Source organism: Protopterus annectens, chromosome 11.part0 (genome assembly GCF_019279795.1).
Source record: "Protopterus annectens isolate FY-2018-M chromosome 11.part0, PAN1.0, whole genome shotgun sequence".
In the NCBI taxonomy this organism is placed as follows: domain Eukaryota; kingdom Metazoa; phylum Chordata; order Ceratodontiformes; family Protopteridae; genus Protopterus; species Protopterus annectens.
Genome location: NC_056745.1, coordinates 1127537827 through 1127554847, shown reverse-complemented (window position 1 = coordinate 1127554847; position 17021 = coordinate 1127537827). Strand labels below are relative to the sequence as shown.

The window sequence follows — 17021 nt, the reverse complement described above, 5'->3', positions numbered from 1 at the left end:
GTTATGATAGGTTTACCTGTACAACTGTACTTTCACATCATACCATATAGGTGACACACCACTCCAGTCAAGGACTGTTGTAAAGTATCTGGGTACTGTTGTTGTTGATTTCTTTCCAACCCCAAGGTTATTTTCCCTCTTCTGCCTGCCATCTATCAAATCATCTCTAATTGGATCTGGGCCCATTTGTTCTGTAGGGGTAAGGGAGTATCCCTGGAAGATCAAATAGGATGAGCGCCATCCATAAAGGCCGTCATCCAAGCAAGGTTTTGGGGAAGTTGATGCACTTGCTGACATCCTAGCAAAGACAGCTATTTCATAAATAACCCTAACCCCCTTCCTTTTAGTGGTGACATAGGCACTACATCACATTAGGAACTACCTATGCCCTTCTAACAGCTGTGTCGGTGACTAGTGGCTAAGACCATCCTGTGCCCAGCCCTTTTGTCCTTTGACGTGCTGTCATGTGCTCAAGCTGCTAATCAATCTCAGATGACCTGGATTTTAGTCAGAATTTTGCGTCTTTGCTACTGGTGCAGCTACTCTTGTTTATAATTCCTTATATTTTGACCATCATAGCTCCATATTAGTTTGGAAATCCTTTTTATCTGGTTTAAATGAATTACAAAAGAATTTCCTCTAGTTCCATAGAAGTCTTAATTCCCTATTACTCATATTTTGAGTCTCATTATTGACTACAATGCCCATTTTGACATGTGTTTGTCTAAACGTGTGACTCAGCTTGAGAGACGTCTGAGACTCGTAGCTAAAAAGATCAGAGGCAGCAAGGAGAAAAATTATCCTGACTGACTGGCAGCCCTCTGCCTGTATTTGATCTGTTATAGAGTTCTCCATGATGATCTGTGTGTATCCTTTCAAGCTATGAAAACTCTGACACTCCTAGATCAGCAGATATGTTAAGACTTTATCTGCAGTTTCTTAATTTTTACCCTGCAGTTCCTCACTGTTTGAGATACACTTGTTTGGGAGCTGTAAATATAAAAGTAGTGCTAAGTGCACCGTTTTATTATTTTTTTAATTATTTTTCATTTGAAAAGTATTATAAAACCATCTGCTTGATGACATAGCAAGATAAAGCTCTGAATGAGAACCAGGTAATCTGAGACTGACTAGTGACCAGGACACTGCAGGAGACAACAAGAGAGGTTGGGAGTGATCATCTGATGGTAGTTTGCCCCTCCTTACAGAAGGGAGGTGGTTTGTATCACAGTGCTGCTAACATTTAGTTGAGGTTAGGATTATGGCAGGCAGCAGATTGTCTGGAAATGCACTCATGGCTCTGCAATGATGCTGACCTGTGGTTGTGTTTAGCACAGGAGTGCATAAGCTGTTTTGTGCAAGAGAAAAATATAGCCGATTCTGCTTCAGTGTAATGAAGTAATGAAATGTGCTCATCGACTGCCATGGGAAGGTGATCCTTGAACTTGCCTCAGATAACTGCATTTACTGATGCTTGACTGTTGCATCTCAAGGAAACAATTGGGCTAGTGGGCGCTCTTCCTGGGGGAGCAGTGAGTGTGTAGAGCAGTCAAGGATTGGCTACATGGTCTTGGAGTAGGGAGACCACAAATAAAAAAGTTAGTAAAGATGTTTTTTTTTTTTTGTTTAAAAAAGTGATTATTTCTTAGGCATGCTAAGTGGTAAACTAAGAAATGATGTTTTACTTAAGTACACTATAGGTACTATATGAGAAATGTTTGCTAAGCACAGATTAGCTTTTCACTTATGCTGAATACTCTCTGTATGTTGCTTGCATTTACATGTTACCTGTCTGCTTTACAGATACTAGCCTCAGTAGAGCTGCTTGCCAGGTCATTGCCAAAAATTCATCGTAGCGCATCAGAGCCTTCTCTCAATCGGGCTGGCTTCCAGACAGAAGATTTCAGTCTATACACATGTGCATCACCGAAAACGCCAATTCAGGCTGGGGGATATGGTACGTACTACATCACTTTTGCTGTCATTTAGATGTCTTTCTATTTCACTGTTGCAGTATTCATTTCATTAGGGATCCCCTGCCAAGGGCAGCCCGATGTCCAGCCAGTATACCAAAGCCTTTAGGTTGCTTTAAGGTATGCCATACATCACACGTATGCTCCTTGCATAGCATACAGCATAATGGTAACGTCCAGATGTATCATGCTCAAAACTGAACTTCTTTGCCGCCAGTCTGAACGCCATCACTTGTTCATTGGTCTGAACGCCCTTTACATTGCTGGTTCACCAGATGAGTGCCCCGTTGGGGTTCTTTTTTACTCATCTTTTTTTATTGTTGCTTGTTGGGTTTCATGTCATCCAAGAAGGGTAAATGCCAGTGTGGGAGACAGATTCCCCATAAAGACCACCATGAACAGTGTCTGTTTTGCCTTGGCGTATTGCACAACCATACGTCCTGTTCCATCTGTCAGGCGTTTGTACCTAAACCCTTCATAGTAGACTCTGTTCTTTGGTGATCTGTCTTGAAAACCAACATCTTAAGCTTCTTGTGAAAGCTGCGATGGGGGGGAACTTCCCACTCCGAGGGACAGCTGTCAGTGAAGAAGGCGGCCAAGAAGCCTAGCCTGGAATCTTCTGCTATTCAGCGTCTGCCAGACGTCTTTCCCAAGGTGAGTAAATGCACGGATGTTTGCCTGGCTTTATTGTTGGATTCCTCTGCCGCAACCAGGTTGGAGGGTGGCGGGGATCCAACTTTAAGCACATCTGAGGAGGTATTGCAGACGTCCATTTCAGACATTCAGGGGAACCATAGAGGATTATCACCTAGGGGTGTTTCTCAAATTTTAGTCAGAGTAGTCGTCCCTACTACAGTTATTGAATGCCATCCTGAGTCAGAGCCTTCCATATTTTATAAGGCGGATGTCCCATTGAAGAAAAAGCAAAAGACTAAACGTATTACTCCTGCTACTAAGGATCCACAAAGTGAATGGCAGTCCTTCACTCTGGGTTTCTTTACTGCTTTGATGACATTGAAACCTACTCAGGGAGTTTCTGTTCCAGCTCCCACCTTGGTCCTGCTTTAAAAGACCCAGGGAACAGGATTCCTCTGAGGAGGAGCTGGATTTGGATGATGAATTCCTTGCTTACTCTTCTCAGATTCCTTCTCCTTTGGATTATGGATCAGAGGAAGAGATATCTACTAGTCTTGATACTACCTTTGAAGAGTATTTTTTGGGGACACAATCTCCAGGATGGTGGAGTTCTTTAAATGGAATTGTGCTCAGGTTTCTGAGTTACATAAAAGGTATGAGTTGCTGTAGATGATTCTCTTAAACTTTTTGCTGTTTCTCCTGTTTTTGCTGCCTTTTTGGATACATTTTCTAAGGCTCCATACTCTCAGCACCCTGCTCCCAAGAAACCTGATAGATTCTGCAGGGTATCGGAGGACTGTAAAATTTTGTACCTGAGGACTGTAAATTTTTGTACAAGTATCGTGCTGCTGACCCCTTGGTGGTAGCTTCTGAAAACTCCCCTCAGTTGCTTCCTTCTCCCAAGTTACTGCCATCTAATAAAGATAGGACGATGGAAAGGCTAGGCAAGAAGGTTTATACTTATGCTACCTTGGCTTTTTAGGGTTGTTAATTATCAAGCCCATATGTCAAGGTATTTGTTGGTTCTCCTATTCCAGGCCTGTCAGGTTATTTCTGATCTTCCAGACTCTTGAGGGTAAATATTCTCCCCTTTCCCTGTTATGTCCTTCTTCCCAGGTGGCTCATCATTCAATCAAGTGTAGTTATGATACAGCAGATGCTTCTTCTAGAGCTGCTGCTTTTGGGTCAGTGATGAGATATTCTTGGCTTCGCCTTCAACCTTTGCCTGACAATATTAAGGCTAAGTTGATGGATGCCCCTCTTGATAATAAGCACTTGTTTGGTGAAGCTGCTGCTGCTATGTTTGTCCCTTTAGGATAAGGGCAAGGCTTTACAGGAACTTAAACATGTGTTTCTTTCTCCTGTGCCTAAATTTCAGAGAGACTACACCAGTAAGCCAACCTTTGTTCTCAGGCAATCTCGCCATCCTCCTAAGGGTAAAAAGGGTGGCAAGCGGGCTCAGAAGTCTTCTTTTCCAGATAAACCAGGTGCTGTCTGTCCTGTTCTTCCCAGACACTTTCCTCTTTCTCTTTGCTCCTGTCTCTCTCTCTTCCTGTTTGGCTACAGGTTATTCCAGACTCCTGGGTCCTGTCCATTATTTGCTAGTGGTATTTCATGGTTTGGAATCCCCCCCCCTCCCCCATGGGTGTTCCTCAGTCCTCTCAGGAACAACTCTCCTCTTTTCCCCCGAGGTGCTTTGGGACATTTTGACTCGGTATACTATTCAAGAGGTGCCTGTGTCCCAAAGGAGGAGGGGGTTCTACTCCAGGATGTTTCTAGTATCTAGAAAAGAGGGCACTTAAATACCAATTCTAGACCTCTCTCTCTCATCTAAACACTTTTCTGAAGGTTCCCTCTTTCTGAATGTTGCCCTTTCAGACTTTGTTCTCTGTCTCACTTCCTCAGGCTTATATGGCTTCTCTGGATCTCAAGGATGCTTATTTCCATATCCCGATCCTTCCTCTTTTCATGAAGTTTCAGTTCCCTGCTTTCCCCTTTGACCTTTCTACTGTCCCAAGTGTATATACCAAATGCCTTGCTCCTGTGATTGTTTTTTGCAGGATTCAGGGGATCCAAGCATTTCCTTACTTGGATGACCTGCTGTTTCAGGCATCCTCTCCAGAGATCCTGTTGCAAAATCTTCATTTTGCCATTTCCCTTCTGCAAAGCCCGAGGTTCACAATACACTTCAAAAAGTCTTTTGTGACTCCTTCTCAAGACCATGTTTTTCTGGGGTACAAGATCCAGACGGTGCCTATGCTGGCATCCCTTCCTCCTCCCAAGGCCTTGGCACTCATTTCTTTCTTTCATACTTTGCTTCCTCTGGCCTGTATTACAGCCAGGGAGTTAGAAAGCTCTGGGATTCATGGCATGCACCATCCCTATGTTCCCTCTGTCCAAACTCTACATGAGAAAGTTTGTGGTTTCTGAAGTTGGTTTGGCTTCAACATGCGCATCCTCTAGAATTTGTAGTTCCTCTTCTACCTTGTCTCAAGAAGGAATGTCACTGGTGGATCCAGCAGTTGTCTCTAAATCCAGGGCTCCCTTTTCATCCACTTCTTCCCTCTCAGGAGCTGTTCAGTGCTTCAGATGTGGGATGGGGGAGCAACTTTTGGTACCCTAAAGGTGCGCAGGGTGTGGTCACCTCTTCAACAGAAAGAGCACATCAGTTTCAAAGCGATTAGAGCACTTCTGCTGGTGCTTCAGGCTTTTCATCCTGTTTTCTCCCCAGGACCTCTCAGGGTATTTATAGACAATACCACAGTGATGTGGTATGTAAACAGACAGGGTGGATAAGATCTTATCTTCTTTGCTAGTTGGCACTCTAGTATGGGGTCTTCCTGTCCAGTAATAAGTGACTCTTCAGGCAGATTACAAGGTCAAAACATTGTGGCAGACACACTGTGCAGGTCCTTAACTCAATACAATCAATAGATGCTTCACAGGAATGTGTTTCTGGACATTGTCCACCAGTGGGGTACTCCTCAAACAGATCTTTTTGCCTTACCTCTAAACAGACATCTTCCTCTATTTTGTGCCAGAGTCCCAAGTCCTGTAGTTTGGAAGATGAGCATCCTGTGTTTTTCTTGGAAGGGGATGTTTCGTTATGCTTTCTCTCCCCTTCCCCTCATTCCAAAAGTCTTTTTAAAAGTTTAACAGGATGCTCCCAAATCTTGTTGGTGATTCCCTTTTGGCCGAGACAGCATTGGTTCCCTCCTCTTCTGCATTTAGACAAGGACAGTCATCACAACATGTCCTTCTATTCTTATGTTGCAGTATTCTTAATGTGGGATTCCCCGCCTCAAGCGACCCGAACGTCAGCTCCTATACAAAAGCTTAAGCCTGGTTGCTGTAGGTGCGTGGGACGTCGCACATAGGGCCATAAACCAGAGACCTTAAATGTAACATCTGCACACACAGACCTCAGAACTTTTCAGACGCAGACGACATCCCACTGATCGCTATGCTCCTATACTCGAACACTTCTAAAAAGTTAAGTACCCCGTTGTGAATTTTTCATCCCTTTTGCTTGAGCTTGGTTAGCTGTAGTTATCATTAGCCGATGTCAGCTAAGAAGGGCAAATGCTGTTGTGGGCATCAGATACCACTGAAAGATACACACGACCATTACGTCTTTTGTCTAGGGAAGGAACACAACCATACAGCTAGTTCCATTTGCCAATCTTTTGTTCCAAAGACCCTTTGTAGCTGTCTGGCTGCCCTTAACTTATATTTAGAGAACCAAAGACTCAAAAAACTTGCACTTAGGATGGATCCTGAATCTGTCGTTCTGAGTGAAACACCATGGAAAAAGGCCAAGGTTTCCAGGCCTACTTCCGTTGCCTCTCCACCATCAGACGTCCCGCAGCTTCCGATTTAGGGGTTGAGGGATGTCCGATAGAACCATCTACTTTGATGGCTCCCACCGAGGAAGCCACTTCAGAAGTAGCGGCCTGCACGTCCATGGAGACAGCACAGATGTCGGTCCCTATGGATGTCGAGGGGGAACCAGATACAGTTGGACGACTGACCGGGACGCCATTACCTGAAGCCCAGGCTCCAGAACCCAGGCCTTCTCCCAGACCTATGCCCTCTAAACAGAAACAAAAAACTAAACATCCAACTCCCCTGAAGGAGTCTCAGACTGGCAATCATTTACCAACTCCTTGAAGCAGGCCTTTATGGCTCTTAGACTATTCCAGTGCTTAGTCCTAGGCATGCTTCTGCTATTTCTCTCCCCTTGCCTACTGCCTAAGAAGGAGAGGAGGATTTAGAACCCTTTTACTCATCTTCTGATGAATATGTTTCTTATGCCTCACAAATTGCCTCTCCTCTGAAATACTATTCCCCAGATGAGGAATCCATTAACAGGGACTCCCCACCAGAGGATATCATCTTTGGGGCAGTTTTTCCATCTCTTTCAACTTTCTGGTTTAAAAGCCCGAGTTTGCACTTGTTTCCCCCCTTTCCTGTAACTAGTCTAGTCCAGATACAGAAATGCTGTATCCAGGACTGTTTGTAAGCTTCTGAGACCCCCCCCCCCCCACCAAGCCTTTCTGTGTTGGAGGGAAGCATTCTAGCTTATCAGTGGGAGTGGTAAGCACTAGGTCGTCTTTCTACCACAAGATCCAGGTACAGATTCTTAGTTTTAGCACTTGAATTTGCTTATTCGTACTCAGCACTTGTTCAAAATGTGTTGTTAGCACTAAATAAACTGCAAATTACTACAGCACTCAACCTTCCTCTTTACCTAGAGGAAAACAGTTTTTGTACTTTCCTCACTTGCTTAGAGGAAAACAGCTCTTATACTCACTTTCCTCACTTGTCTAGAGGAAAGTATTTTTTTTTATTCAGGCATGTCCAAGGGTCAGCTGCCAGTGTTCTCTCCTGTCTATCTGATGAAGCTGGGCATCTTGGGGCAATGTAGCAATTGCTTCATGTACACAGACAACCCTCTCCTACCACCCAACACCACAACCTGTGAGAGATGCACGTATCTAGCCAAACTGGAGGTAAAGCTCTCACCAACCAAGACTGAACTTGACAGTCAAGAGGAGAAGGTAAACACTTGCACCACACCATACTCATCACATAGTCCCACTACACCTACACCACCAAAATCTGCACATAGAAACACAAAAACATTTGCAGAGGCTCTCAATAATAATCTGCTCAAGCAACAGAGACCTCCAAAGCAGAAACACAAGCAAGCTCCACCCCCCACACAATCCAAATAACACATAGCCCGCAGACTCATTGTGTGAATAAACCACAGCCCATAAGGCAAAACAACGTACCCAACACACTAGTCATAGGTGACTTTATAGTCAGGCACACACATGTCCCACTCACCAGGCTAAACAGGGAGAAGGTTACTGTCAGCTGCCTGCTTGGTGCCAGGATCCGCCACATAACCCACACACTCAGGTCCCTCTACAACAAGTACAAATATGACTCTGTCATTGTCCATGTTGGTGTGAACGACCTGAGACGTACCTCCCTGGACTACATGAAAAGAGACATGGAAGAGCTCTCCGATCTTGTAGCCCAGGCAGACGTTCTTCCTGTTTCACTGTTGCAGTCATTACATTTGGGTTATCTGCTTGAAGTAGCCTTCAGTTGTCCTGATTAACAAAGTCTTGGGTCCTGCATCGGTTGCTGTCCCTTCTTCCATGACGTCAGGTCGTTAGGGGTATAAAACATGCAGCAGACGCGATTACATCAGTCTTTCTTGCCGTGCGGTGCCCGAAGCTGAAGCAGTTCGCAAGTGCCGGTCGGCCGACTCCTGAAATTTTTGTTTTCGAGTTTCAGAACCGAAGTCTTCAACTAAAGCTAAGTACCCCGTTGGGGAAACTTTTTCTTGCTCCTTACAGATGTCAGTGAAAGTTAATAATTGCATTACTTCTGGAAAGCAAATACCTCACAAAGATTTTCATTCGTACTGTATTCCTTGCCTAGGCCCTGACCACGAAGTACCTTGCTGTCAGTTTTGTGCCTTATTTAATCAGCGCACTATCTGTCGTTTGTATATTTTCACCTCTGAATGTTTCGGTTATCGGTTCAATTATCCAGAAATGTCTTCGGTTAGCGATCCAACTACCGGAATTCTGAAAAAATGAAAAGATAAAGACAGAGACAGGCCACCTAGGTCCAAAGCTGACGACGTTTCTCCTAAGCCAGTCGTCACTTTGCCGGTACTCAGTGAGGCGCTTTTGCAGCCCCTGATATCCGCTACTTCTGATTCGCAGGCCTCTACTGAGACCCATTTGGAGTCCGGTATGCTGCGAGATGCTTCAACTGTAGAACCTGCGGATGTCTCTACCTTGGATGGGTCCGGAGCCGCTGTGCAGGCACCGGATTCTGAGGGTGTATTCAGGCCTACAGACTTGCATATTAAACCAACACCTCCTTCTTCATTTAGGCCTAAATCTCGAACCTTGCCTAAAAAACAAATGATAAGAATGGCTGAAGATCTTATAACTCTAATCAGGGGAAGCCAACCACCCCCTTCTGAGAGACCTAGGACTGAAGTTTATGAATCTTCTGACCAGGATTCTGATTTTTCTGATTCTTCTGATCTAGATTTACCCTCATCTACTTATGAGGATTCTGATGCAGAGGATTCTAGTACCTCTGCTTCCCCTCCAGAGGATTTGTCTGTTGGTGAAACCTTACATACTCTAAGGGAGCATTTCCTTTGGGAAAGCCAGGATTTTTCTGATTCAAAAAAGAGGCTTAGGGATTTCTTACTCCTGCCTCAGCATAGGCCTTTAGCTATACCTCCTGTACTAGACATTGTTGATGATGCCTTTTCGGAATCTAGTTTGGCCCCTGAATCTTTGCCCCCTGCTCCCAGAAAACCTGACAGATATTACAGGGTTCTTGATTCACACAAGTTCCTTTTTAAAAATCCTGTTGCGGATCCAGAGACTATTTCACAGGGACCCAAGGGCATTAAGGCTTCTACTGGTAAAAATCCTACCCCTTCTGATAGAGACTCCAGGGTGCTGGATAGATGGGGTAAGAAGGTTTACACTTCTACAACCTTGGCCATTAGGGCTTTAAATTGCCAGTTCCATATGTTAAAAGTATCAACAACATGTTATTGGATTGCTTAAACAGAAAATGATGTTGATTCCTGACTGCTGAAAATAAAGAATTACAGGATTTAATGCATTTTGCTGAACAGGTTGGAAAACATACTTTGCAATGTGGGTTTGATTCATTAGCGGCCTCTTGCAGGGCTGCTGTTACTGGGTCTGTGCTCAGAAGGTATGCTTGGCTTAAGGAGCAATCTTTGCCTGATCATGTTAAAGCTAAACTTTTGGATGCTCCCTTAAATCAGGACCGCCTGTTTTGGCAACAAAGCTGAGGAATTTCTTAAAAAGATGGAAGATAAAGCTAAATCTATGCAAACTGTTAAAGATTTCTTACAAGTTCAGCCTCCAAGATTTAGTAGGCATTGGCCCTCTAAGAACTGGTCCTTTCCAGCCCCTTCCAGGTCTTCTCAATCCAAACCCAGACACAGCAGAAACCCCAGGTTTCAGTCCCAGGGGGCGCACAAGACTATAAGCAGTGGGGGGTTTCCGCATCCAAATCTGGGAGTAGACTCCTCCTTATGGAAAACTGCCTCAATTACTTGCTTTTAAAACTTCCAAGCACTTCCCAACTGAATGCTCCTTTAGGCGGAAAGATTGGTCTGCAGGCTACAAACTGGGAACTCATTACCCAGGGCAAATGGATTTTAAATATAGTGTCCCAAGGATAGAGATTTCACTTCCACATGCTACCAACACCAAGCTGGTGGCCAGATCTACTCCCAAATCAGTGGGCAGAGGCCCAAAATCAAATACTCTCCCTCTTAAGCATGAGGGGCTATTCATTTGGTACCAGAAGAGGAAAAGGGACAAGGTTTCTATTCGAGACTTTTCCTAGTACCCAGAAAAGACAATTCATGGTGTCCTATCCTGGACCTTTCTACTCTAAACACCTTTCTGGTGATTCCAAAATTCAAGATGCTGACTCTTCACCATCTGCTTCCTATGCTAGGCAAAGATGCATGGTTGGCAACACTAGACTTAAAAGAAGCATACCTTCACATCCCTATCAGGGAGTCTTGCAGAAGATACCTATGCTTCAAGGCAGGCTACATGCACTATCAGTTCTCTACACTGCCCTTTGACTTATCTACTGCGCCCAGGGTATTCATAAAGTGCCTAGCTCCAGTCATTGCATTTTGCAGGCTAAGAAATATTCAAATATACCCATATCTGGACGATTGTCTAATTCAGCCAGAAAGCCAGGACATACTTTTGAATCATCTGGCCTTTGTTCAAAGGGGTGCTGACTTGTCTGGGTTACACCATAAATGAAAAGAAATCACACTTGGTACCCTGTCAACAAATAATATTCCTGGGAGCAAGCTTGAATACAACTTCCCAGATGGCTTTCCTCACGCCAGAGAAACGGATTCATTTGACAACCTACTTCAAACAGGTGGCCACAAAAACCCAGCTATCTGCAAGGCAAATACTGCAAGCCTTGGATTTCATGGCCTCCTGCATTCTTCTAATTCCATATGCAAGGCTGCATATGAGGAAACTACAATGGCATCTCAAAAGCCTACGGTGTCAACATTCTCAGGATCTAGAAGCAATGATTCCCATCATACCTTTCCTACGCCTAGAGTTCCTTTGGTGGGCAGAGGCCTGCCACCAAAACAAGGGACTACCATTCACACTACCCCTGCCGCCCAAACCCTAACAACAGACACGTCAGACTATGCATGGGGGGCTCACCTGGCAGGGAAGTGCATTCAGAGCAAATGGAACCCAAGTCAAATGCACCTGCACATAAATCAAAAGGAAATGTTAGCTGTACAGAATGCTCTGACAGCCTTCAGGGATCACATTCTTCCAGGACAACTAATGGTAAAGACAGACAAACACCACTGTCATGTGGTACATAAACAAGCAGGGGGGGGTACACATTCTTACCCCCTCTGCAGACTAGCCATGGCATTGTGGAACACAGCCTTGAGCTACCAAGTGAATCTACAAGCTCATTTCCTTCCAGGAAAACTAAATACACTGGCAGATGGACTAAGCAGAAACCTCATGGACCCACACGAGTGGAAACTGGAACCAAGGATTTTCAACATGTTGACACGCAAATGGAGGAGCCCAGATATAGACCTGTTTGCCTCCCCCCAGAACCATCAGTTGGACAAATTTTGCACAAGGATTCCCCACAAGCTAGCTTGGAAAGTGGATGCTCTGTCCTTCAGTTGGAAAAACCTATCAGTTTATGCCTTTCCTCCTCTGCCTCTGCTCTCCAAAGTACTTCTAAAGATCAAGCAGGACAAGCCAAGGGCGATTTTAATTGCACCAGACTGGCCACGCCAGCACTGGTACCCCCTCTTGCGCAGTGTGTCACGCTTGACCCCATGGCACCTGCCTCAGACTCCTTCCCTGTTGTCTCAGCAGGAGAACCAGATTCTACACCCTCAGCTGCAAACCCTGAACTTAGCAGCCTGGCTAATTACCTAATCTCTCCTTTACCATCCCTCAGTAAATCAGTGATGGATATCATTTTAGAGGCAAGGAGGCCTAGTACTAGAAAATCTTATGCTGCAAAATGGAAAAGATTCTGTGCCTGGAACCAATCTCAAGGGACGAGCGCAGCAGCAACCAATTTACCACAGATTCTACAATACTTGACTGAGATGTTTCTTAAGGGCTTGTCCTTTTCTTCCATCAAAATTCATGCCTCTGCCATTTCAGCTCATTATAGCACAGAGCCTCCCCTCTTCTCTCACCCACTGCTCAAGCAGTTCTTCAGAGGGGTCAAAATTTTAAGGCCACCCAGGGGAGCTCCAACTCCAGCCTGAGACCTTAACTTTGTCTTGGAGAAACTCACTGTTCCTCCTTTCGAGCCAGCTGCTACTGCAAATTTAAAATTCCTTTCTTGGAAAACATCTTTCCTTTTAGCAATCACTTCAGCAAGAAGGGTATCTGAATTACAGGCCCTTATGGCAATGGAGCCTTTCATCATCTTTCATGCGGACAGGGTGTCCCTCAGAACCAATCCCTCCATCATGCCCAAGGTGGTATCCACTGTGGCTCTTAATCAGTCCATTCATTTGCCAGCCTTCTTTCCTAATCCACAGAACAAAGGGGAACAGATACTGCACTCACTAGATGTGTACAGACAACTTAGATTCTACTTGGACAGGACTAAACCTCTAAGGAAATTTGAACAACTGGTGGCATTTGCTGCAGGGGCAGATGGGAAAGCTATTTCAAAGCAAACCATTTCAAAATGGATAGGCCATTGCATTCATTTCTGCTATAAGCACCATGGAAAACTTATCCCACAGGGCATCAGACCCCATTCAACCAAGGCTGCATCTACCTCTACAGCCTTTCTCAGAGGCGTCCCTATCAGGGACATCCTAGAAGCTGCTACCTGGAGTTCTGTACATACTTTCACAAAGCATTATCATTTGCCAATTTTCTCCAAATCCAGAGCTGGCTTTGCCACTACAGTCTTGCAGGGCCTTATAGCTGGTCCTAATTCTATTTAAATTCCTCCTCCCAACCTTAGCTTTGGGAATCTACCCAAATGTAATGACGGCAACAGTGAAACGTGAAGAACATAGTACAGTTGTGGACACTTACCATAAATGTGGATGTTCGAGTGTATTCACTGTTGCAGTCCTGGTTACCCTCCCTCCAGCCCTCTTTCTTCTTTTGGCTATACCTCTACTCTCCCTTACTATGCTCAAAAGCTTTTTGGTGTATTTGCTTTTTTGTTGGAGTTATATCCTTGTATTTATAGATTTAATTGCTTCCCATTAGGGGAGCGCCTGACATCTGGGGCAAGAAAAACTGATGTAATGGCGTCGGCTGCATGTTTTATACCCCTGACGTCATGGAAGAAGGGACAGCAACCAACGCAGGACCCAAGACTTTGTTAATCAGGCCGACTGAGGGCTACTGCAAGCAGATAACTCAAATGTAATGACTGCAACAGTGAATACACCCGAACATCTACATTTATGGCAAGTGTACACAATTGTACTGTATGACCGTAGCCCTGAGTAGCATCCTGCCATCGCCCAGAATGATACCGCAGTACAAGGACAAAATGATTGACTTCCAACAACTGGCTAAGCTTCTGGTGTCATTCTAAGGGGATCCAGTATCTGCCTGCCTGGGACGACATGGTCGCAGACCATGATGCTTTGCCAGAGATGGCCTGCACCTGTCTCCCCTGGGATTCTGGATACTGGCTAAGGGTCTTGCCACCCCTATAGTGCCTTTTTTAGGCAAGGTTCAAATGACAAATTCACCACCATAACAGGAACAGGCAAGCAAAAACTGAGGGTAATGCTACTCAGTGCTAAAAGTCTAAATCTCAAAATGCACTCACTCGAGGCACTCCTTAAAATGGAGAACATCAATATCTGTGCAGTGACAGAGACCTGGTTCAAGGCTCTAGAGAGCACCCCTGCATTACAAGGCTATAACTCATACAACACTTTTCGGCCATCTAACCTGGATCAGAACACCAAAGGCAGAGGTGTGTCCATATTCATTAAGGATATCCACAACTCCAGGCTAATTGCGCAGCATAATGCATCCAAGGTTATCCAAGTACAACTAACTCTGGGCAAACTACAATCCAAGTTGTAGCTTGCTACAGATCCCCCACCATGCCCCAAGATTCCCACTCCTCTTTTCTTGATATACTGGAAAATATTAGGGTTCAACCAAACACCCTATTAATGGACGATTTCAACTACCCCACTATTAATTGGAAAAACTAATGTACCAACTCCTTCGCTCAACGGTTTCTGGAATTCATGAATTCCAATGCCCTGGATCAATGTATTTACACCTCCCACTAGGGGCAACAATATCCTAGACCTAGTCATTACCAACATGAGTGACCAGTGTTCCACACTTGAAGTCAACTCCTCGTTGGTTAGATCCGACCATAAGCTAATTACCCTAGATATCCGCATCCCGCCCCCACCCACCATTAAGGAAACCACTGTAAAAAATGTCTCCAAAGCCAACTTCATGCTTCTTAAGACAAAAGTGGTGAACTTCATGATACCCATGCAGATAGACAATACAGTTATGACTGCTGAATCCTACACGAATGAACTCTATAAGCACTTACATGAGTGCATGGATGGTGCTATCCCAAACAGAACCAAGACGCTATCCTCCAAAAAAAAAAAAGAAGCAAATCTGTTGGCCCTTGCTATAAACAAACTCTACAACAGAAGGAAGAAACTGTTGCAAAAGAGAGTAAAATCCCATGAGTGGAGGAGCTCCCTGGTCAGCCTCAGTAAGAAGCTGAGATCCCTTATAAGATCCTCCAAAGCTAGCTATGAAAACAAAATCACCACTGATTCTAAGAGCCAACCACAAAGCATTCTATAGCTATGTCAAGAATCTCAATGGCAACACCCATATCTGCTCTGAGTTACAGCACAATGGCATGAAAATTACAGAACCAACTGATATTGCCAACATCCTGGCAGATAGGTTCAATGCTAACTTTACCCCCCTCTCACCCCTTAAAGGGCCCATATCTATACAGGAAGAATGCAGAGTCCCTGTAATCACATCTATGCAGGTAAAAGCTGCACTCTCTAAAACCAAAAACGCAACATCCATGGGGACAGGACAATGTCCCAGGCTGTGTTTTACACGAACTTCAGAATGAACTGGCTCCCCACCTAAGCACCATGTTCAATCGTAGTCTCACGTTAGGCTTTGTGCCCACTGAATGGTGCACAGCAACAGTTATCCCACTCCACAAAGGGGGAGCCACCACTGATCCTGGGAACTATCGCCCTGTTAGCCTGACAAGCCTGGTCTGCAAGGCCAAACTCTGGACCCCACCCAGCTTAGGTTTGTGAAACGCAGATCATGCCTTCTGAACCTGATCGACTTCTTTGAGGCAGTCACCAAAGCCGTAGACGAGGGTAAGGTGGTTCACACAGCCTATCTTGACCTCGCCAAGGCTTTCAACACCATCCCCCATTCTGGAGTTATAGCTAAACTCACTAAACTAGGTATAAATCCCTATGTCACAAGATGGGTTGCCAACTCGCTCACTGACAGAACCCACACTGTAAAAGTTGCAGACTCCAAATCTGACGTCAAACCAGTGACAAAAGTGGAGTACCACAGGGTTCAGTCCTGGGATCTCTCCTGTTTGGTATCTTCTTCTCTGAAGTACAGGCTAACACAGAAGGCCTCTGGCTAATGAAGTTGATACATGACTGCAAACTAGGAGCCATAGTCGAGTCCACAAATGATGTGGACATCCTACAGAAGGGCCTCACTGAGATAGATGCCTGGTGTCAGAGTCATGGTTTCAAGCTCAGTGTCAAAAAGTGCATTGTCATCCCCTTTGGTAAAAACTCTATCTATGAACTACCACATAAGCAGCAATCTACTTAACACTGACTGTGTGATAAGAGACCTAGGGACCCAGGTGGACAGTAGTCTTTCCTTTGATCACATCGCCACAGTAGTCAGGAAATCCTTCTATGTGGCACACCTCATCACAAAAGGGTTCTCATCCAGGAAAAAAGAGGTCATTGTTCCCCTTTAGTCGGCACTCATTAGACACATTATAGAGTGGGCGGCCACTGTGGTGCAGTGGTTAGCATTGTCGCCTCACAGCAAGAGGTTCTCCGGTTCGATCCTCGGCTGGGGTGCCTTCTGTGCGGAGTCTGCATGTCCTCCCTGTGGTTGCGTGGGTTTCCTCCGTGTGCTCTGGTTTCCTCCCACATCCCAATGACATGCAGTAGGTGGATTGGACACACTAAATTGGCCCTAGATGTGAGTGCATGTGTGTGTGTCCCTTCTGTGGAAGGTTGTGTGCCGGGCTGGCAACTCGACACTATAAAACTCCACTGCCAATCATGAGCGGACAGGTGATCCGCTGTGGCGACCCCTAACTGGGAAAAGCCGAAAGAAGAAGATGAGTACAACGCCCCTTTTGGAATGTACCTCTCAAAACATCTGCAGCAGCTGGAAAGGCCACAGAAGTACCTCACAAAGAGGATTACTGGCCTCAAACAGATGCCCTACACTGACCGTCTCAAAAACTCCAGCTGTACTCTGTAGCATATTGCCTACTCCGAGGAGATCTCTGCCTAACATATAAAGCTATGTCAAACCCAGAGCTGTTGGACATGCTACACCTAAAGAAATCCGAGTCCCTCCGAGCTACACACTCTATGGACCTAAACCTTGTCACCACAATAAACAGGACATGCTGGAGGGATAGATTCTTGTCCCAGAGACTTCCTATACTATGGAACAAGCTGCCCATCTATGTCAAGCAAAGTTCCTCATTAGCACTCTTCAAGAAAAATCTTGA

General features: G+C 45.1%; 1 protein-coding gene across 1 annotated transcript in view; it reads left to right on the top strand.

The window, feature by feature from the left end:
* The window catches only part of BRAF (B-Raf proto-oncogene, serine/threonine kinase), a 1627514-nt gene that overhangs the window by 1529784 nt on the left and 80709 nt on the right, over nt 1-17021 (top strand). The window contains exon 19 of the mRNA XM_044088485.1: nt 1804-1957. Within this exon, the coding sequence (XP_043944420.1) occupies nt 1804-1957 (154 nt within the window). The remainder of the gene's footprint in view (nt 1-1803; nt 1958-17021) is intronic.